The sequence below is a fragment of the Ammospiza caudacuta genome, chromosome 25, assembly GCF_027887145.1.
Source record: "Ammospiza caudacuta isolate bAmmCau1 chromosome 25, bAmmCau1.pri, whole genome shotgun sequence".
NCBI lineage: Eukaryota > Metazoa > Chordata > Aves > Passeriformes > Passerellidae > Ammospiza > Ammospiza caudacuta.
In genome coordinates this window covers 7676902-7696834 of record NC_080617.1, presented here as the reverse complement: position 1 = coordinate 7696834, position 19933 = coordinate 7676902, and the positions used below count along the sequence as shown (strand labels likewise).

The following is a 19933-nucleotide window of genomic DNA, read 5'->3' as shown; positions in this document are numbered from 1 at the left end:
TTTAGGAGACACCGGTGCCTCGCTCTGCAGCGCTGTGCCTTTCTTGGCTGACAATGGTCCCTGGCTGCAAAACCTCATTAGATTAATTGGCCTTGCCAGCTCCTGAACAAGCAGGGCCTTTAGTCGTGCAGGGGCGCAGAGGGCAGGGGAAGGAGGGAGCTCTGGGGCTTCCACACTCCCTGGAGCTGCCTGTCCCAGCCCTTGGCTCCGGCTGGAGCCAGGGAGGAGCCGCTGGAGCTCCTGGCTGCCTTAGGCTGGGTGTGGCGGTGGCCAGGTGGTGCCTTTGCTTTTCTGGGGTGCAGGACAACACCTGGCTTTGTGCCTTTGGAGTGACAGCCCTTGGAAGTCGTCGTCAGAGCTTGGGCGGTGTTGGTGAGTTTCGTGCTGGTTTAACCCCCTAAACAACAGGGAGATCTGCCTTCCTGGGTCACCCACAGAGCCCTCTCCTCCCACCCTGCACAGAGCAGGGAAGCTCCTGAGGCTGAGGTTCAGCTGGGTGCGGGGAGGAGAGGGCTGGCAGTGATTGATGTTGAGCCCCAGCCCTGTCTGTGGCAGCACTTTGCTGCCGCAGCTGGGGCAGCGTCTCCACAGCTCCGCAGCCCTGGCACTGCCACCCTGGCCCGGCCTTTGATCCCTCTCCGTGCCCGTCTGTCTCTTCCACATGACTCGGCACAGGATCGCAGCTGGCCGGGCTGCGCCTGCACAGGAGCCCCCGTCTCCAAAGACCTATTTAATTTTCTCCTTCAAGGTGGTGTTAGCAACACCCAGAAGATGCTGCCGGCTGCCTTGGACGAGTGGGCTGTGTGTCCTTTCCACCACTGACGTCAGCCTCTCTCCCTTAATTCCCCCTGTGGGACCGAGGCGAGTGCAGGCGCTGCCAGCTCGGATCAGCGTTAGCAGCCTGCTCTCCCGGTGTGTGGCAGCTCCGCCGTGCCAATGTCACCCCCGACTGGCACTGCCCGGGTGGAGGGAGAGCGCTCCCCTCTCCGGCACCCCGGCAGGGCCCGGTGCCAGCAGAAAGTCCCCGTTGCTCGCTCGTAGGTGTGCTGAGATGGCAGCTCAGCCCCTCAGAAATGGCTGACTCCTCTCTGGCGCTCCCGCTGCCTGGTGGGCTTTTCTCTCCTCCTCCCTGCCTTTGCCGTTGCCTACGCGGGTGTGTGGGGAAGGCATTCGGCTCCCGTGCTGCGGATGGCTTTATCTGTAACTCTTCCATCTGCTCACAGCAGCTCACAAATAACCACGGGGTGCCAGAGGAATTATGTTATTTGGAGCTCAAGTTTCTGCAGTCTGGCAGGGCAGCGGCTCTGCGCCGGGCTCAGCCGCTCTGCAAAGGCCAGCGCCGCCGTGGCCAGGGCTTAAGGCAGGGCTGGGGAGGTGGCCAGGCCTGAGTTACTGTGCCCATCCAGGCAGACAAAGCCCCAGCCCTGAGCCAGCCGGGAGCCTGCTCCTCTGGAGCTCCCTGTGGGGAGCAGAGGGTCCTGCTGGCCCCGGGTCCCTGCACGGCCGTGGGTTTGTGGCACAAGGCCGCCTTGGGGGACAGGGATAAAATGGGAGGCTGCGGAGCCCCTCTCCTTGGGCTCTGCTGTTCCCCACCAACACAGCCCTTCCAGACAGGCCTCCCTCCCTGGGCAGCGCCGAGGATGCCCCAGAGCCGTGGATGGCTGTGGTGGTGGCCGGGGCTGATGCTCGGGGCCAGGCTGTGCCGGGCTGTGCCTCCCGCTGCCTCCGGCATTTGGTAAAACACTTACAGCAGGGCCGTGTTTTCTTCATTTCCTGCCTGCTGCCGCTTCCAAGGAAACAAAATCCCCCAAGCTAGGGCTGAGGTTTCTCATTTAAATGTAACCCAGGCCCATAAGCGGAGCTGCCAGCCCTCCCCATGGCCCGGCGGTGCCAGGGCGGTGCAGGAGGAGGCGCCTCAGGACTCGAGTCCCATCAAGGGCACCCAGTGGGGCACTGAGAGCACAGAGCCAGCCCTGGCATGGGGTGTGGGAAGGGCAGCTCTGGGCTGCGCCCCAGGCAGGGCACTTGGGGCTCGGGGTGCCAGGGGGAGGTTTGGCAGCAGCAGCCTCCTTCCCTCCTCCCATCTGGCAAACCCCGGAGCTTTTGGCACCAGGGCTGGAGCAGGGTGCTTTGGGAGCAGCCCTGGCTCTGTTGTGGGTGCTGCCAGCTCTCTCACCCGCTCGGTGGCCAAGGGCAAGTGCTTGGAGCCAGATCTGGGCCCCACTGCTGCCGGCAGGACAGGGCTGCTCACAGCAGAGAGGTGAATGAACCCCAACCCAGCCCCTGCGGGCCCTGCAGCACAGCCAGGCCTTGGGGACAGGAGCTGCCTGTGCCTGCAGCATCTGCTGGGAGCCTGGGGAGGGCTGGCCCTGCCAGATGTGCCAGCACAGCTGGGCTGAGGCCGTGCCCACCTCTCCTGGCTCGTATTTTAACCCCAAAGTTGGGCTCTTGGTCCCCCCCAAGCCTCTCCTGCACATCCCTGGCATGGGGGTGGCTGCTCAGCACTCTGGCACCTTCTTGGGTGGATTTAACTCTTTTTTTATAGCTTCACTTATTGCATCTTTCTCCACACAAAAATGGAGCAGGCTGGGCCCTGCTGTGTGTCCCTGCCTGCTCCATCATCCCCCAGAGGCCTGGAGCAGCCAGGAATGGCTCTGGGCTGGCTGGAGAGCGACCAGCAGGGCTGGGGCTGGGGATCCCCCATCCCAGGGTTCCCCCATCCCAGGGCTCCCCCATCCCAGGGCTCCCCAATCCCAGGGTTCCCCCATCCCAGGGCTCCCCCAGCCCAGGGCTCCCCCAGCCCAGGGCTCCCCCATCCCTCCCGGGGCAGGGAACGGGCACAGGCAGGAGCCAAAGGTGCCTCTCCCACCCAGGAAGGGGCACACGGAGCTGGGCAATGGCCCCGTGGTGGCTGAGGGTGACATTCGCGGGGCTCCAGCACACCTGAACGGTGCTGCCTCTGTGCCTTGCACACTCTGGTGTGCCACCCTGTCCCCAGCGAGGGACAGGGACCCCAGAGAGTGGGAGGAACTGGGTGGGCTCGCACACCGTGGAGAAAGAAGCTCCCTCTGAAGGCATCAGCAGGGGAGGCACGAGGGAGAGAAAAGCCGTTTCAGCTGCCACGTGATGTTGATCTAAGAATCACCAGGTAAAAACTGCCCCTGAGCACAGCAGAGCTGGGAATTGCAGGGTTTTCACTGCTGGGGGAGGCAGGCTTGGCAGGATTTATCTCCTGAGGGATCTCAGCTGGGCCCTGGGTAGAATGAGCAGCTCCAGCCTCCGGCTCAACCTCGCTGGGGACGGGGGAGCCCCAAATTCCCCATCCCCAGCCCTGGGAGAGCAGGGACCATCTGTGGGTCCCTCAGCCCCCACTCAGCCCCATCACCTGCTGGCACAGCCCCTGCCAGCGCTCAGCCGGTGCAATCTGCGTTTCCTGTGCAATAAACAGCCGCAGCCTCGGGGCTGCCACCAGGTCCCAGCCCAGGTGAGCAGAGCCGGGGGCCGCACGCATCCCTGGGCACGGCTGCTCCGGCCCCGGGCTCTGCCGCATCCCGGCACATCCGGGATGCACAAATTGCTGTGAGAGCGCGGCTGCCCCGGCCGGGGGGCTCGGGGGGCTCGGGGGGTGCACAGGCGGTACCCGGGGGCTGAGCTGCCCTAATTAGCTCTGCCATTATTAACCTGGCAGGCAGCCGGGGTGGGCGCTCAGATCCCGTGACTCTGGGAATCTCAGTGAGGGGGTGCTGGGCTCGGCCCCCTGTGCCCCCCTCACCAGGAGAGGGTCTGGGGGCAGAGGTGGAGGCAGAGATTCCTGCTGTGGAGGGCCCAGGCTGCACCCCTCGGATGGATGCCATGAATGAGCCCCTGCCATCCCTGGGTGGGGGACATGTCGGATGTCACCAGCAGCGCTGGATGCAGCCCCTGTGCCCGCTGGGCCTGCGAGGATGAGGATGGTCAGGGCCATCCGCGCTGCTCCCCCCGGGCCAGCTCCTGCTAACAGGATGTGATGGGAGCGGGAAGCGCTGTCACTCGGCATCTCTCATCCGGGAGCAGGGAAACGGAGCAGGGGATGGCCCCGGTGGCGCTCGGGAACCTCCCCCTGCTCTGCCCCCTCGGGAAACACCGACCCACCCCCTCCCCAGCATCAAACAGCCGCGCCTCGTACCACAAATTAATTTATTCCCCTACCAGAGTTGTAAACAAGAACAGCCCCTCCACCCTGACCCACCGAGGGGTCCCCATCCCGAGGGGTCCCCATGCCCAGGGGTACCCTTCACAAGGGGCTTTTCACATCCGTCTCCCCAGAAATGTGCAAATCCAACCCCAGTGCAAAGAAAGGCTTTGGCAGGGGGGCCCCGGGTGCCGTGAGGGGGGTGGCAGCACACAGAGGACCCCAAAATTGTGGGTTTGGGGGTGCAGAGGATCGGGCAGCCCCCCCCTCCTGAAGGCAGCGAGCACTAGAGGGCAGCAGGGCCCAGCGCTGGGCGCGGGAGGGAGGCACGGAAATCGAATTAAATAATAATTCAAATACCAATAAATAAATAAATGGACGGCTGGGAGAAGGGGGAGGGGGTTGAGTCCCTCCTCCTCTGGCAACGAGTCTCTCCTCCCCTTCCCCAAATGTATAAAATATATTTTGACTATCTGAGGTAAATAACAAGGTTGTAAAAACAACAAGAGGGGGTGAACGTTCCTGGCGTTTCCCCACCCTTAAAAAATAAAGCATCATAAATAGTTTTAAAGAAAATATGAGGATCGGCCCCCTCTCTCTGACACATAAATATAGATTATATTATGGATAAAAAATACATCTTTGTCTCTATTCAAAAAGTGGAAAAATAGAGGAGAAGAAGGGGTTGTGCCCTAAGAGGACGAGGCTGGGAAGAGCTGCTTGTTTCCAAGAGCTCCTGCATGAAAAGGGGAGATGAGAGCAAACCCCCCGACTGCGATGAAGGGAAGGTGAGTGAGGGCTGGGGATCAGACGTCGCTGGGGGAGCGGGAGCGGAAGGGCGGCGAGGGGGACACGCAGCCGCAGCACGTGGCCCACAGCACCTTCTGGATCTCGCGGTTCCTGAAGGCGTAGATGACGGGGTTCAGCAGCGAGCCGTAGGCGGCGGGGAGCAGCGCGGCGTGGGCGCAGAGCGCCGCGGAGCCGCGCTCCCCCAGCAGCCCGAAGACGGCAAAGGGCAGCCAGCAGGACGCCAGCGTGCCCAGGATCACGGCCGGCGTGGCGATGCCCTTGCGCGAGCTGGCGCCGTAGCGGGAGCCGGCCAAGAAGTGCCTCTGCACGGCGATCTGGTGCGCGTGCCGGCACACGATGCGGCAGATCTGCACGTACAGCTGCAGCATCGCCGCCAGCACCGCCAGCACCGAGGCCGACAGCAGCGCCAGGTGGCTCCTGGTCAGCGGCCTGGCCGCGCTGCAGGCCGACGGCTCCCGCAGGCAGTTCCAGCCCAGCACGGGCAGCAGCCCGTGGCCGATGGAGGCTCCCCAGGTGAGCAGCAGCATGATGTGGGTCCTGGTGACCGTCCTCTCCGAGCAGTAGGTCAGGGCGTTGTAGAGGGACAGGTAGCGGTCGATGGTGATGGCCAGCAGGCTGCAGACGCTGGCCGTGAAGGAGCTGACCAGCAGCCCCACGGTGAGGAGGCTGACGGCCTCGGACGGGATGAAGTACACGAAGGCAAAGTGCAGCATCAGCCCCACGCCCGCCAGCAGGTCGGCGGTGGCCAGGCTGCCGATCAGGAGGAACATGGGGGCGCGGAAGGCCGGGCTGTAGAAGATGACCACCACCACGATGGCGTTCTCACAGGAGATGATGGTCCCCGAGATGCAGAGGACAACGTCCCACGGGTTCAAGGCGAGGGGCTGCACCACAGACTCCAGATCCAAGGAGCTGCCGCTGCCGTTCCTGGCTGAGAACCAGCCCTGCTGGCCTTCGCTGGAGTTGGGGGGCCCTTTCTCCATCATGGTGGCAGAGGGGGGCCTGCAAGAGCAGCCCCCAGCAGCTGCTGTCCACGAGCTGTCCCTGTGCCACCTGGATGGGACAGCACTGCCTGCCCCCAAAAGTTGTCCTCAGGAGGGTGGGCGGAGCAGTGGAGGTTGAGGGCGTGCTCACTGTTTGCTCCGAGGGGATTTTTCTGGATAAGATGGTTTAGAAATAAATGAATAGGTGAATAAAATAAATAGGTGAATAAAGGGGAGGGAACACACACATACAGACATGCACACACACACGCACACACGCACACACACACGCCACCCATGCTCATGCCTGCCTTAGCTGCCGGGGCATGGGCACTGCATGATTTTGATGGGTAAATCCAGAGAAGCAGGACTGGCAAAGGAAAACACCAAAGTGAGGGGATCTCCAGCAGCAGGTAAAGGGGTGCCCCTGCCCCCCGACCATCACCCCGCGGGAGCAGACACCCCCCTCTATCCCCACCATGGCATCCCTCCTTACCCTGGGGCTCTCCCCCTGCCCGGGCGGGCAGCACGGCCGCCCCTCGCCACCCTCCCCGTGGCTCGGCGCTCCGCCAGAGCGGGCCCCCCTCCGCCGGTGCCGCCGGTGCCCGGCACTCACCTGCGGGGCTGCGCGGCGCTGCCCGGTGCCATGGGCGCCGCCGAGTTATAGCGCCCGGACCGAGCGGGGCCGGGGGGGCCCGGCGCGGGTGACTCACGGCCCCCGGCCCCGCCGTGACGTCAATGCCGCCGCGGAGCCAATCAGCGCCCGCGCGGGCTGCGCGGGAGCGCGCGAGCCGCATAGTAATCGCCGCTCATTCATAAAAAAACAGCGCGCACACACACCCCCCCCCAACCCCCCGCCCGCCCCCGCCCGCCGCCCCCGAGCCCCGAGGAACCCCTGGACCCCAGAGGGACCCCGGGACCCCAGAGGGACCCCCCAGCCCAGAGGGACCCCCGAGCCCAGAGGGACCCCCCACCCAGAGGGACCCCCCAGCCCAGAGGGACCCCCCCAGCCCAGAGGGACCCCCGAGCCCAGAGGGACCCCCCCAGCCCCGAGGGAACCCCGAGCCCAGAGGGACCCCCGAGCGACCAAGGAACCCCTGGACCCCAGAGGGATCCCCCAGCCCCGAGGGACCCCCCAGCCCCGGTCACCGCCGTGCTGCCGGGAAGGAGCGGGGCACGGGGCTGCCCCGGCCCTCTCTCCCCCCGCAATGCGGAGGTTTGGGGGCTCCGCTGGAGGGGGCGGCCCCGAGCTGGGGGTGAGGAGTGGTCGAGGACGGGGCCCGTCCTTCCTCCGCACGGCCGGGGCTGCGCTGCGCCCTCCCCTCCCGGCGCGTCCCCGTGGGACGTTCCCACAGCCGGGCTGAATAATTCAGGGTCCGGAGGAGCGGGAACGCGCGGCCGGGGGGGCTGCGGGAGCTCTGCCCCCGGGGAGGAGGAGGAGGAGAGGAGGAAGGACAGGGCTGCGCTCCTCCGGACTCTTCCCCGGCGCCGGTTCCTCGAAGCCGGGGATCTGTCCCCGCCGAGGAGAGAGGGGGTCCCGGGGAGCCCGGACCGGCTGAGGCTCTGCTGGGACCCCTCGGAGCCCGGGCAGGGACCGGAGTGTCCCGGGCACGGGCCCGGAGCGGGCAGGGAGTGCGGGGTGTGCGGGGCGCTGGGCACAGGCCGGCTGCAGGCGCACGGAGCGGGCAGGTGTGTACAGGGCGTGCAGGATGGGCAGGTGTGCGGTGTGTGTGCAGTGTACACAGTGTGTACAGGTGTGCACAGGGGGTATAGATGTGTACAGGTGCGCACAGGTGTGCACAGGTGTGCACAGGGGGTGCAGGTGTGTACAGGTTGTGTACAGGTGTGCACAGAGTGTACAGGTGTGCAGTCCGGGCAGCCCCGGCTCTCCCACGGCCGACGGGTGGGTGCTCGGTGGGTGCCATGGGGGGTTCGCACCCCGTGAGAGCCCCCCCAGCCCGGGCCGGGCCCGCCGGGGCGGGGCGGGGCGGGCCGAGGCGGGGCCGCCCCCCCTCCCCCGCGCCGCCGGGGCCGCCTCCCGCGGGCGCGCATCTGCTGCGCTCCGCTCTCCCGGGAGATCCGCCGGGACCGTGCCGCGCCGGGCCGAGCCGAGCCGGGCCGGGCCATGGCCCCGCCGGGCCCCGCGGCGCTGCGCTGCGCGCTCCTGTGCGCGCTCCTGTGCGCGCACGGACCCGCTCCCACCCGCGCAGGTACGGCCGGGGCCGGGGAGGGGAGCGCGGGCCTCGGCAGCTCCGGGGCAGCCCAACTTTTCTGTGGGGGTCTGTTTGTCCTAGGGATTCTCTCGCCCCCACGGAACTCGGTCGCCCGGGCTCGGTTTGGGGGAGGGGGACCCCAGCCCCGCTGCCGTCCGTGCTCCGGGCTGGGACCCCCGAGGGCCAGGGGGGAGCGCGGGATGAGCGGCGAGCAGGGCCCCAGTCCTCCCCAAAAAGTGTGGGGACCTCGTGGCGGGGAGACGGGAGCGGAGCGTCCCCTCCTTCCCGAGGCGCTGCAACTCCGGGCATTAATTATGCAAACCCCGGGCTTCCTCCCGCTCCCCGCTCCCATCCCCGGCTGCTGCAGGCAGACGTTTCCACCCTGGCCGGTCCCACGCGTGTTCCCGGAGCGCCCCTGGGGGCGGGGGGTGCCCTGGGCCGCCCCCTCCCTCCCTCCCTCCCTCCCCACACCTGGCGGCAGGAGCGGGAGCTGACAGCGCTGCGCTCACACGTCTGTTCCTGCGCCTGCCGCGATAAAAATAAATTATAAACCTGCCCAAAGCCTTGCGAACAAAGTCCTACTTTCCCATTGGCTCCCGGCAGGTCTCCGAATGCCGGAGGGGGGGCCAGCGGCGTGCCCACCCCCCTCCCGTAGCCATGGCAATGGGGCCGCAGCATCTCCGCTTCCCGTGCCTTGCGCCCCCTTGGCTTTTCCTGGCAAGGAGGGGAAGGGGCTTTCCTGCCAGCCGCGCAGGGGTCTGGGGAGCCCTAAAAGCTGGGGGGCTGCAGCGGTGGCCCCAAAGGGGAGCGCTGCCGGCACGGTGCCCTGTGCCCGCTCCGCTCCCTGTGCCCGCTCCGCTCCCTGTGCCCGCTCCGCTCCCTGTGCCCGCTCCATTCCCTGTGCCCGCTCCGCTCCCTGTGCCCGCTCCGCTCCCTGTGCCCGCTCCGGAGAGCCCGGCCCGGAGGGTTTGCCCGGCGAGCCCGGGGCACCCCAGCGTGGGGAGCGGCCCCGGGCCCGTTCCGGGATGGGGAGCGGGCAGGGCTCCCGCAGCCTCCCTGCGCAGCCAGCGCTGTAAATTAATGATGAGCGCGGGTGGGGGAAGAGCGGCTCCGCACACACCGGTGACTCACCGGGCCGGGAACGGGGGTCCCGCGGGATGGCCGGGGCGGGCAGAGCGGGGACGCTGCCCGGGTAACCCCGGCCGGGCTGGAGCTGCGGCTGCTCTCGTTCCAACCTCCACCAAGGACCCCAGATCCCCGTGCCGGGGGTGTTTCCTGCGCTGTGGGTGATGGGGGGGCCCTGTGTGAGCTGGGTGGGAGCTGCAGCTGGGGCCGTCCCCTCGCTGGAGGGCTGGTGATGCTACAAACACCCCATGGGGACGGGTTTGGTGCTATGGGATGTGCCCTCCTCCCTCCTGCTGCCCCACCAGAATTGGGGCTGGGGGTGCAGCCCCCTCCCCAGGGCCGCAGGGTGGGTGCTGGCGCTGCCCTCACGGCCCCTCCCCGGCTTTGGCAGGAGAGTGTGGCCAGCTGAGCTCCTGCGAGCTGTGCACAGCTGTGCACCCCCACAACGGCACCGGCTGCGTCTGGGCGGGCTGCGGGACCCCCGAGGAGCCAGGTGAGGGGCTGGGGACCCCCGAGGAGCCAGTGAGGGGCTGGGGACCCCCGAGGAGCCAGGTGAGGGGCTGGGGACCCCCGAGGAGCCAGTGAGGGGCTGGGGACCCCCGAGGAGCCAGGTGAGGGTCTCGGCTGGGTGGGCACACAGAGGGGCTCCCACCAGCCCTCCCCAGCCCCAGTGCCCGGGGTGGTGGCTCCCAGCACCCTTGGGTGCCCAGTCCCAGCTGCTTTCCCCATCTCAGCTGCTCCCAAAGGCCCTGCCTGGGGCTCTGCCCTGCGGGGTGCAGCTCTGAGCCCCCAATCCCTGACCCCCAGGGGGATACCCAGCCCAGGAATGAAACCCCCTCCTCCCAACCCCTCGGGTGCCTGGGCAGCCCTGGGCCTGGGCAGGGCTGGCTGGGGATCCCTGAGAACTCTGCTCCTTTCCCCAGGAGCAGGGAGCTGCGTGCAGAGAGGCTCAGCGGTGCAGGGGACCTGCGCTCTCTACAACAGCAGCGCCCTGTGCCGAGGTAACCCCGAGCCCAAAGCCCCCAGACCCTCTGGCCTTGGGGACAGAGCTGCTGCTGCTGCTGCGGGGGCCATGGGGGTGAAATCCCACCATGGGAAGGAGGGGATGGCTGCAGGGCTGTGGGGCAATGTCCCCTGACACCCCTTTACCCCCTGCCCTCTGTCCCTGCCTTCTCCAGCACTGAAGTCCCACACGGAGGAGCCCCCACGGTCCCACAGCAAGGAGCCAGTGACACACCCCACAAGTGAGTGGCTCTGGGGAGGGGTGGGAGGCCGTGGGGTGGGGTCCTGGGTGCCCCAGGGACTTGTCCCAGCAAGGCTCTTCCCTCTCTAGCTCACGTCCCTTTGGGAGGGATGAGTGGAGCTGACTCAGTGCTGGGCCAAGGGATGTCCCCACTGTCCCTGTCACAGCCCTGTCCCTGTCCCCTCTCTCTGCACTCATGGCACCCATCAGGAGCAAGCCCTGACCCCAGCCTTGCTGGGAATTGCCAGCTGCCTTGGCTGGGAGTGGAGCAGGAGCCTCTTCCAGTAAGGGGGAACTGGAGAGCACAGCAGGAAACCAGAGCCTGGAGCCTGCTGAATTATTGATCCGCCGGGATCTTCTTGCTGCTGGCTCCTTTCCTGCAGCTCCAGCTGCTCTGGCACGGGGCTGAGCCCATCCCAGCAGCCTCGGATTGGTGGGGACACCCCAGCTCCAAGGTGGGAGCTGCCATCCCTCCCTGAGCAGCCACAGTTTCCTCAGGACCCCTGGCACCCCAAATCCCCTCTCTTTGGTGTCAGGGGTGCCAGCAGCCCCCACGGCTGCCCAAACCCCAGTTTTCCCTGGCACCAGGGACCACCACCACCACGAGTGCCCCGCTGACGGGCAGCCCTGAGTTCCACGCGCCCGGCTTCGACACGGCCAGCTTCATCGGGGGCATGGTGCTGGTGCTGTGCCTGCAGGCCGTGGCCTTCTTCCTCTTCAAGTTCATCAAGTCCAAGGACAGCACCTACCAAACGCTGTAAGGGCTCCCCCAAGCTTCCCGGGATTCAGGAGGGAGGGAGGGGACCCGGGCCAGGCCATCCCTGCGGTCAGGACTGGGTCACCTGGGGAGTGTCCTGTGTCCCCTCTGTCCTGTGTCCGATTGTCCTGTGTCCCCACTGTGCTGTGTCCCTCTGTCCCGTGTCCCGTGGCTCTTTGTGCCAGTCTGTCCCCACGCTTCAGGGGATGATTTGGGAGATGGAGGGTTCACATCCCCCTGCCTGTCCCCTTGTCCAGCTGTCCTGCCCCCTCTGCCTGTCTGTCTGTCTGGGTCCTGGCTCTGAGCCCCCCCAGGGCTGGGAGGGTCCCAGATGTGTCCCTAGGCACTGCCGGGGGGGTCCCAGATGTGCCAGATGTGTCCCTGGGCCCTGCCAGGGGGTCTCGGTGCTGTCCCCTCGTCCCAGGGTCGCCGTGTCTGATGTGGGGCCGTGCCCCCTCTCTCTTTCCTTCCACGCTGCAGAGAGGACAACCAGTAGGTGCTGGGCAGAGGGCAGGGGGTGCCCCCCACCCCATCCTCCCCAGAGCTTCACCCCTGCCTCGCCCTCCCCGGGCACAGGGGACGGGGCCCTCCCTGCTGGTTTGCATGACGGCGTTTCCCAACTGGTTTTGCTGTTTCCTGTCGGTTGTTAGGGAGGGAAGGGAAGGGGGTTCCCCCTGGCCCCCTTTGTGGCATGGAGCCCCTCGGGGGGCAGCCCCATAGAGCCCCTTCTGCCACTGGGGTGAGGTGTCCCCTGTACCCCCAGTGCCCCCAGCCCCACCCTGAGCCTCCCTGCGAGCAGGGGAACGCAGGGCTCCCCGTCTGGCCCCAGTTTGGCCCCAGCAGCCCCCTCCCACTCTCAGCACCCCCTGCCCCACTGCCTCCCCACAGTCTCGAGGCTCATGGGGCTGGGGGTCCCCTCGGGGCTCCCGGGTGCTTCTCCCTGCAGGATTTTGGCCGGAGCTCCCAGCCCTGCCCGATCCCCCGTGCCCGGCAGGGGAGCGGAGCCAGGGCCTTGCTGTGTGCTTTGCTGTGCCTCTGTGTGCTCTGGGGGGCTCGGGGGTCCCTCTCCCCCACCCTCTCTGTGTGCTGTTTTGGGGAGGGGGTGCGTGCCGTGTGCTGTGGGGTGACGCTGTAGCTCGGGCTGCCCCATTAAACTCTGCCAGGCGGTGTCTGTGCTGTGTCCGGGGCTTACTGTGGTGGGGAGGGGTACAGGGGACCCCCCCTCCCTCCAAGCGGTGTCTGTGCTGTGTCTGGGGGGTGCAGGGGACCCCTCCCTCCCTTCAGTGCAGTCCAACCCTCCCCCTTGGCGTGGGTGGGCCCTGGGACACCCCAAACCCCCCCTGGGGCCGTGAGGGGCCGGGACCCCCAGGGTGGAGCCCCTTTCCTGCTACGTCTCCTCTCTGTCCAACCCCCAGGATCTGAGCCCCCCCCGGGCTGGGGTCGCTGTCCTGGCCCCCCCAGTGAAGAGGCCACCGCTGGTGTCCCCCTGCCCGCGGCCAGGGGGCTGCAACCCCACACAGCCCCCCACCACGACTATGCAAGGCCAGGAGCCGGGGTGGGACAGGCACCCCCGACCCCCCTGCACGGTGCCTGGGGGTGCTCCGGGGGTCTGGGCCCCCCCGGCTGCTCCCAGGGGTGCCGCTGGGCCGGGGGGCCCCTCCAGCCCTGAATCCCTCCTTGGGCCCCCACCCTGTGCTTGCCAGGGCACCCAGGGACCAGGGGACACGGCCATGGGGGGCACCGGGGGACCCTTTGGGACCCCAGCCCCATACCGGGGGCACAGAAACCAATAAAGGATTTTCCTGTAATTTCTGGTGTCCATGTCATTGTCACCCCGCAGCCCCAGCAGTCCTGGGACAGCAAAAACACCTTTGTGGATTTGGCTGCTCTGCCACAGGGTGGGATTGGGGGGTGGTCCCAAGTGACTCCAGTCCCCCCAGTGACTGGGAACCGGTGTGGGGTCCCAGGGGGATGGGGCAGCCCGGTGTGGGGCACCCCAGTAAGGAATGGGGCACCCTGGCAGAGCAGGGCCCCCGTGCCCCCCGGGGCTGGAAGGACGGGCGTGGAAGGAAAGGTCAGTAAGGTGAGAGGCAAAGTTTTGTCCTCTGTTGAGGAAATTAGTTATGCTTAGGCAGTGGATTAAAGGGTTAAAGTACCCTAGGGATGTGGAGAAGTTTGAGAGAGGGGTTTGTTCTGTGAGGATGAGTGTGTGACTCCAGTCCCCCCAGGTGCCCAAAACCCCATACAGACACCTCCAGCCCCACACCGGGAGCAGTGGGGCGCAGCAGCTCCAGCCCCACAGCGGAGGGAGAAGGCAGGGGATGCTGGCCAGGGCAATGAACAGCCGCCAGATGTGCCCACAGCAATACAAAGCCGCCAGATGTGCCCACAGCAATACAAAGCCGCCAGATGTGCCCTCTGGTGCCCCTTCATTGCTGCTGAGGGAGGGCACAGACCCCAGCCCGCCCGGACCCCACAGTCCCGTGGCCCCGGCCGCTCCGTGGGTCTGGGGGCTACCCGCGGGGCACCAGGTCGGTGCGCAGGGGCAGCAGCGCCTCCACCCAGCGCCCCGGCTGCTGCAGCAGCTGCTGCCACACGCTCTGCTCCTCGGCCGTGGAGTCCATCCAGCCCACGGGCAGCCCGTAGCTGCTGCCTGCGGGGAGAGGAGCGCGTCAGCGCCGGCCATGGGGACAAACTGGGGGCTGGGGACACGCTGGGGACAGCCCGGGGACAGCCCCTGCTCTCACCGGTGCCCAGGCTGAGGCGGATGCCGCCCAGCTGCCGTTTGGAGAAGGCCTCGTGGTGCCAGAGGGTGAACTCGGCGCAGGCCTCGGCCAGGTCCCTGGCCTGGAAGCCGTCGTACACCATGGTGTGGTTGAAGAGGGGGTTCAGGCTGCGCTTCACCACCCGCGTCTTCTGCCGGCTGGCCTTGCTGTCGTCGGGCAGCACGTAGCTGGGGGGACACAGGGTCAGGGGGCGCCCCAGCCGCCCCTCGGGTGTCCCCGGTGTCACCCCCACCCTTACCACTGCACGAAGGCGTCCACGGTGCCGCTCTGCAGCGGGATGAGGCCCTGAGCATCCTTCACCCAGATGTGCAGCTCGCCCGTGGGCGGCATCCCCGCTCCTGGGGGCAGAGGGGTCAGGGGCACCGTGCCATGCCGTGCCGTGCCATGGCGTGCTGTGCCATGCCACCCCCCGGCTGCCCACAGGCCCCGCTCACCTTCCGAGCCAGCAGGGATGAACTTGAGTGCCAGGTTGAGGCTGCCACGGCTGGCCAGCCCGTCCGAGGGGATGGGCATCTGAGGGGCACAGGGGGGGTTACGGGGGCACTGCGCCCACGGGGGGCTCGGGAGGGGGGCGGCTCACCCGTGGCTGCAGGCTGAACCACTCGGGTCGCGTGTTGGCCCAGTCCCAGGTGCCCAGCGCCACCTCCACCTCGCCCAGGAAGAGGTTCCTGCCCAGGCTGTCGTGGTGCCACACGGACAGGTTCAGGGTCCGGCCCTGCAGGTCCCTCTTCTCGAGCTTGTACTGGCGGGGAGGGCACACGGGGTGAGATTGCCCATCCCCACCCACCCGGTCTGAGCCTGGGGACCCCCCAGCCCGCCCCAAGGAGGGCCAGGAACCTTGAGGGTCTCGTTGAAGACGGGGTCCAAGCTCCTCTTCCTCACGGCGGTCTTGCGCTTGCTGCGGTTGGACTTGTCGGGCAGCAGGTAGGTCTTGATGTACCTGGGGCCGAGAAAGGGGCTGGGGGCGCTGGGCCGGGGGCTCCCTGGGCAGCGCCGCGGGGCGGGGGCACTCACGGGTCCGAGCGCTGCTTCTTGGCCTCGGCCAGCTGGCGGCAGCGCAGGACGTGCACCTGCAGCTCCTTCTCGGCCGCCTGGTAGCGCAGGGAGAACTGCACGCAGCCCCGCACGGGCACCCGGCCCAGCTCCCCCTCGCTGTACAGGCTCATCAGGCTCCCGCTCAGCTGGGGAAAGAGTGAGGGGCGATGGGGAGGTGGCCCCTGCCCGCCCTGCACCAGCCCAAAGCCCAGTCCCATCCCATCCCATCCCCGTCCCAGTACCGTGGAGGAGCTGAGGCTGGACACAGAGGAGCTGGTGCTCAGCAGCCTCGGGGGCGTGTGGCCGTTCTGTGGGGTCAGTGGGTCTGGGGGGGTCTGATCCGTCTGGGGGGTCTCTGGTCTCTGGAAATGCAAAGAGGGGTCAGCACCCCCCCTTGGGCCCCCAGACCCACCGAGGACAGCCAGCTCCCAGCAGGGCCTGGTGCTTGGGTGCAGCTCATGCTGTGCTGGTTTTGTCCAGTCCCCCCGGGTCCCCAAAACCGCACACAAACACCTCCAGACCCCCAAAACCCCAGACAGACACCTCCAGACCCCCAAAACCCCACATGCCCCCTCCAAAACTCCTTACGACCCTCTCCAGCCCTCCAATCTCATGTAGTCCCCCAGCCCCATCCCACCTGCCCAGCGCTGTGGCTGCTCTGTGCTGAGTCTGGCTCCTCCTCGGTGCTGCTCCAGCCCAGGGAGGGACCCCCCGTGTCACCTGCAAAGACAAGGGGTGGGCGGGGGTCCAAGGGGCAGGGGCGGCAGGAGGGGGATCCCTGCAGGGCCGCAGTTTGGGGGGGCAGGAAGGGGATCCCTGCAGGGCTGGGGGGCTCCAGCACCCCCAGCACCGACCCCATCCTACTCACCTGGGCTGTCCTGCTCCCTCGGGGGGGTGTCACCCTGCAGCACGGGCTGTGACCCCGGGGTCCCCTCCACAGCCGGGCCGGGGGGGCTGGGCTGAGAGGGAAAGGGTCAGAGGGGACCCCGGGCACCCCCTCATCCCCCAGCCCAGGCCTCCCCTCTGTGTTCCTGGATGAGGGATGACCCAAGGGACACCCACGGGACATTTTGTGGGATGTTTCCCATCACTCCAAGTGCAGCACAACGCTGGAATGGCACTTGGGGTGCTGCAGGGTGAACCCCACTGCTCGGCTCCCAGCAGGGACCCACCTGGGGCTCCGTGGCCTCCTGCACCTCCTTGGGGGGGGAACTGCGGGAAGAGACCACCGTTAGTTTGGCCTGCATGGTGGACAGACAGACACCAGGACAGTGGGAGACACTGGGACAGATGGACAGAGGGACAGAGGACAGTGGGGTGGTGGACAGACAGATGCTGGGATGGTGGGGGACAGTGGTGGACACAGGGGCAGACACCAGCCCTGACTGCACCGTCCCCTGCACCGGGGGTTCTGCCCCTCCAGCCCCCTCGTGCCAGCCCCAGCGGGCACCAGTGAGGTGCCACCAGCCCTGGGGCACCTGCGGGGTGATGATGCCCTTCCTTCCTTCCTCACCTCGCGTCCGTCTCCAAGGCACCATCCTCATCCTCCCTGTCCTCTGCCAGCGGCTCATCGATGGCCTCCAGGCTGGGGCCGCGCTCCAGCTCCCCCGTTCCTGGGGACACCGGGGAGCTCAGCGAGCCGAGCTGGGGGAGCTCAGCGAGCCGAGCCCTGTCCCCCCCGTTCCTGGGGAGCTCAGCAGGCCGAGCCCGGTCCCGGTGCCCCCCGCGCCTCTCGCGTACCCCGGGGCCGCCTCCTGCGGCGGATGGAGGCCCGCACCAGGTCGGAGCCCAGCGGGTGCTGGTGGCGCTGGGCGCGGGCGTCGCTGAACCAGTCCCCGGTGAGGCTCCGCAGCCGCGCCGGGTCCGACACCGACTTGCGGAGTTTGCTGGTGGGCGGGAGGGGACGCTGGGACCGCCAGGCTGGCACTGCCATCGGCCCCTCTGCCACCGCCCCAGAGCCTCCCCAGGGGATGGAGCCGCCCCAGCAGGGCCTGGGGGACAGCAGGACCCCTCCCCAGGGCCTGTGGGACTCCGGGTGCTGGTGTGACAAACCCTGAGCTCAGAGGTGACCCCATCCCCGCTGGGCAGGGGACCCTCGGCCTGGCTGCTCTGGGAACGGGGAACTCAGACGCCAGGGAGCTGCTGCTGGGGCTCCCCGCTGTCCCCAAGGGTGACCCCGACCCCCGCCCACCTGACGCGGCCCTCCTCCCGCCGGCGGAGCTGCCAGTCCCGCTGCAGGACGCGGGCGATGCAGCCGCGCTCCTCCTCGGTCAGGAAGCTCAGGTCCAGCTCCTCGGGCTGCAGCGCCATGCGGGGCGGCGGGGCCAGCGCGGGGCCAGCGCGGGGCCAGCGCGGGGCCAGGGGCCGCTCAGCGCGACGGGCGTGCACCAGCGACGCCAGCATCGGGAGAGACAGCTGGGGGCAGCTGGGGGGGATCCCCCCCGCTCATCCCGCTGCAAGGACACGGAGCGGTGGGCTCAGCCCGCGCCCCTGAGCACCCCCGGCCACGAACGGGGACACCGGGCCGGCGCCGGGAGTGCCCGGTAAAGGGAACGGGCAGCCCAGGGACGCCGTGCCGGTACCGAGGGTGCCCGGTAAGAGCGCCGGCAGCCCGGGCACACCGGGCCGCTCCTCCCGCTGCCGGCTCCGTGCCAGCCCGGCCCTGCCCGCGGCCGCTGTTTGCCCAGCGTGTTTGCTCAGGGCTGGCTCTGCCCCTGCCGCTTTCCCAGGGATTCGCCGGCTGCCAGGGCACACGGACAGATGGCAGAAGGGGCTCGGCTGTCCCTGCCATGGGCTGAGCCGAGCCAGGCTGAGGCCGTGCCCAGCCCATCGCATCTCCAGAGGGTCTTGCCCCATGCCCGGCGCTGCCTCACCGCGGCCCTTCCTGTCCCCGGCGTTGGGAAAGCGCTGCCTGGAGCCACCCAGGGCAGGAAATTGCGGCAGCCGCGGGGCAGGAGCAGCCTGAACCCCCCGGGCACCCCCCGGGCACGCCCCGGGTTCTGGGCACCCACAGAGCCGACCCGGGGGTGTCCCGTCTCCAGCAGCGGCCCTGTCCCAGCCCCAGAGGTGACCCTGAGCCCGCCCCACGGGTGGCCCTGTCCCAGCCTGTCCCCTGCTCCTCGAGGGTCCCTTCCCTGCCCCACAGGTGCCCCTGGGACCTCAGACACCGGCCCCGACATGGCTCTGGGAGGGGTCCCGGGGGCAGTAACCGGCTCTCCGCGGGATCGGGAGGGGTTTCAGGACACGAACCAGCTCCCCCCGGGGTCAGGAGAGGTCTGGGGGCACGAACCAGCTCCCCCCGGGGCCAGGAGGGGTCCCGGGGACACGAACCGGCTCTGCCCGGGTCAGGAAGGGTTCCAGGGGGCACGAACCTTCTCTCCCGGGGCGGGGGCGATGCTGCCGCTGTCTCCCCGCCGCAGCCGCCCGTATCCTGTTTACCGCCGGCGCACGGGGGGGTTCCCCCACCCCGGAACAGAGCCACCACCTAAAAATGTCACCTTAGCCTGAGCCGGGGCTGCTGCGCGCCCCGTTCCCTCGGGGTCCCAGACCGAGCCGTGCAGCAGCAGCGGAGCCCCCGGGGGTGCTGGCACCGGCCCCCGCCCCGCACCAGTCAAACCAGTTCAGCCTCCCCAGCGAGCCGCAGCCGGGGCCTGCCCGCCCCCCTTTTCTCACTGCAGGCAGCGCCACAAGATGGAGGGGGGACGTGGAACGCCCCCCAGGCCCCCTCCCCACAGTGCCCTCACGGCCAGCCCCTCCCGGGTGAGCCCCCAGCCCGCAGGCGGGTCCCAGGGCTGCCCGGAGCCCCCCTCGGCTCCTCCCGGCACCAGGGACCCATCGGGGGGCTCGGGTCAGCCCCAGGCCCGTGTCACAGCCCGGGGACAAGGAATGCCACCCCTGAAAGCGGCGCCCCCAGCCCAGGCTCCCCACCGGGGCACGGGGAGGAGGGGGCGCAGCCCCGAGCGGGGCCAGAGCAGCGGGAGCGGCCCCCGGAGCCCCCCGGGCCCCGCTCAGCCCCGCGCCCCCCTCACCTGCCCAGGTGCGCTCTCCGTGCCCCCGGCGCTGCCCCGGCCCGGCCGTGCCCGGTGACTCCAGCGCAGCCCCGGGAGCGCCTCCGCACCCGGCGGCACCGAGGCAGCGACTGCAGCCGGCAGCGCCGCGGGACGGGGCTGAACCGGGCTGAACCGGGCTGAACTGGGCGGCGGCAGCGCCCGCCAAGGGGCGGCGCGGCGGGGATGAGCCCGGGACGGGGGACCCCGAGCCTGGGGGAGACTCCAGGGTGTGGAAAAGGGGAGGGGGTGGGAGATGTCCCACCCTGGGGCCACACGGGGGCTGGGGGCAGGATGTGGCTCTGGGACTCCCAGGAGAGTGTCTGGGGGGACTGGTCTGTGCTGGGCTGGGGGAGCAGCACACCTGCAGCACACCTGCAGCACACCTGCAGCACACCTGCAGCACACCTGCAGCCCCCACCCCAAAGCCCAGTGTGGAGCCCCAGGTCCCCGGGGCTTTGCAGGACCCCATCCCCAGGGTGCCCCCATCCCAGAACGCATTCCCAGCCCACGGGACGGCCCCAGCCCCCTCCCCAAACCGTGGTTCCCCCCCATCCCCTCCCACGCCACCCCACGGCTCCCCCAGCCCCACGTTCCCTGTCCCACCACTGTTGTATTGCACTAACACACCGCCTCCATCCTGCTCTGCGTGGCCAGGGGTCCTGAGCAGCCAGGACCATGCAGGATGGGCCCAGCAGTGCCAGGCTGGCATAAACCCAGGCAGGAGCACCACAGCAGGACCTGTGCCTCAGTTTCCCTCCATG

General features: G+C 68.4%; 3 protein-coding genes across 3 annotated transcripts; 1 reads left to right on the top strand and 2 right to left on the bottom strand.

Moving 5' to 3' along the window:
* Positions 1 to 4977: 4977 nt before the first annotated feature.
* Positions 4978 to 8672, bottom strand: GPR3 (G protein-coupled receptor 3). The gene is made up of 3 exons (XM_058819801.1): positions 8663 to 8672; positions 7517 to 7539; positions 4978 to 5865 (listed from the first exon to the last, which is right to left on the bottom strand). The coding sequence occupies exon 3, from the start codon at positions 5749 to 5751 to the stop codon at positions 4978 to 4980; it is 774 nt and encodes a 257-aa protein (XP_058675784.1). The 5' UTR covers positions 5752 to 5865; positions 7517 to 7539; positions 8663 to 8672.
* On the top strand, positions 7999 to 13075 carry CD164L2 (CD164 molecule like 2). Its single transcript, XM_058819800.1, has 6 exons — positions 7999 to 8174; positions 9694 to 9795; positions 10226 to 10303; positions 10481 to 10546; positions 11134 to 11302; positions 12718 to 13075. Exons 1-6 carry the CDS (start codon positions 8090 to 8092, stop codon positions 12722 to 12724), a joined length of 507 nt encoding a protein of 168 aa, XP_058675783.1. The 5' UTR covers positions 7999 to 8089; the 3' UTR covers positions 12725 to 13075.
* Positions 13076 to 13815: 740 nt separating this feature from the next.
* Positions 13816 to 19235, bottom strand: SYTL1 (synaptotagmin like 1). The gene is made up of 16 exons (XM_058819639.1): positions 19152 to 19235; positions 18495 to 18607; positions 17315 to 17576; positions 16864 to 17009; positions 16637 to 16736; positions 16296 to 16335; positions 15992 to 16082; positions 15761 to 15843; positions 15366 to 15485; positions 15103 to 15269; positions 14926 to 15028; positions 14669 to 14830; positions 14523 to 14601; positions 14327 to 14426; positions 14050 to 14255; positions 13816 to 13955 (listed from the first exon to the last, which is right to left on the bottom strand). The coding sequence occupies exons 3-16, from the start codon at positions 17524 to 17526 to the stop codon at positions 13816 to 13818; spliced, it is 1749 nt and encodes a 582-aa protein (XP_058675622.1). The 5' UTR covers positions 17527 to 17576; positions 18495 to 18607; positions 19152 to 19235.
* Between the last annotated feature and the right edge of the window lie 698 nt (positions 19236 to 19933).

Bases quoted from the DNA above. Each gene is read 5' to 3' on its own strand.
- GPR3 (XM_058819801.1), bottom strand. From the start codon at position 5,751: ATGTTCCTCCTGATCGGCAGCCTGGCCACCGCCGACCTGCTGGCGGGC.
- CD164L2 (XM_058819800.1), top strand. From the start codon at position 8,090: ATGGCCCCGCCGGGCCCCGCGGCGCTGCGCTGCGCGCTCCTGTGCGCG. The intron at 8,175-9,693 runs GTACGGCCGGGG...CGGCTTTGGCAG, and splicing joins ACCCGCTCCCACCCGCGCAG to GAGAGTGTGGCCAGCTGAGC. The intron at 9,796-10,225 runs GTGAGGGGCTGG...TCCTTTCCCCAG, and splicing joins CGGGACCCCCGAGGAGCCAG to GAGCAGGGAGCTGCGTGCAG.
- SYTL1 (XM_058819639.1), bottom strand. From the start codon at position 17,526: ATGCTGGCGTCGCTGGTGCACGCCCGTCGCGCTGAGCGGCCCCTGGCC. The intron at 15,844-15,991 runs GTGAGTAGGATG...TTGTCTTTGCAG, and splicing joins GAGGGAGCAGGACAGCCCAG to GTGACACGGGGGGTCCCTCC. The intron at 15,486-15,760 runs GTGGGATGGGGC...TTGCATTTCCAG, and splicing joins GCAGCCACAGCGCTGGGCAG to AGACCAGAGACCCCCCAGAC.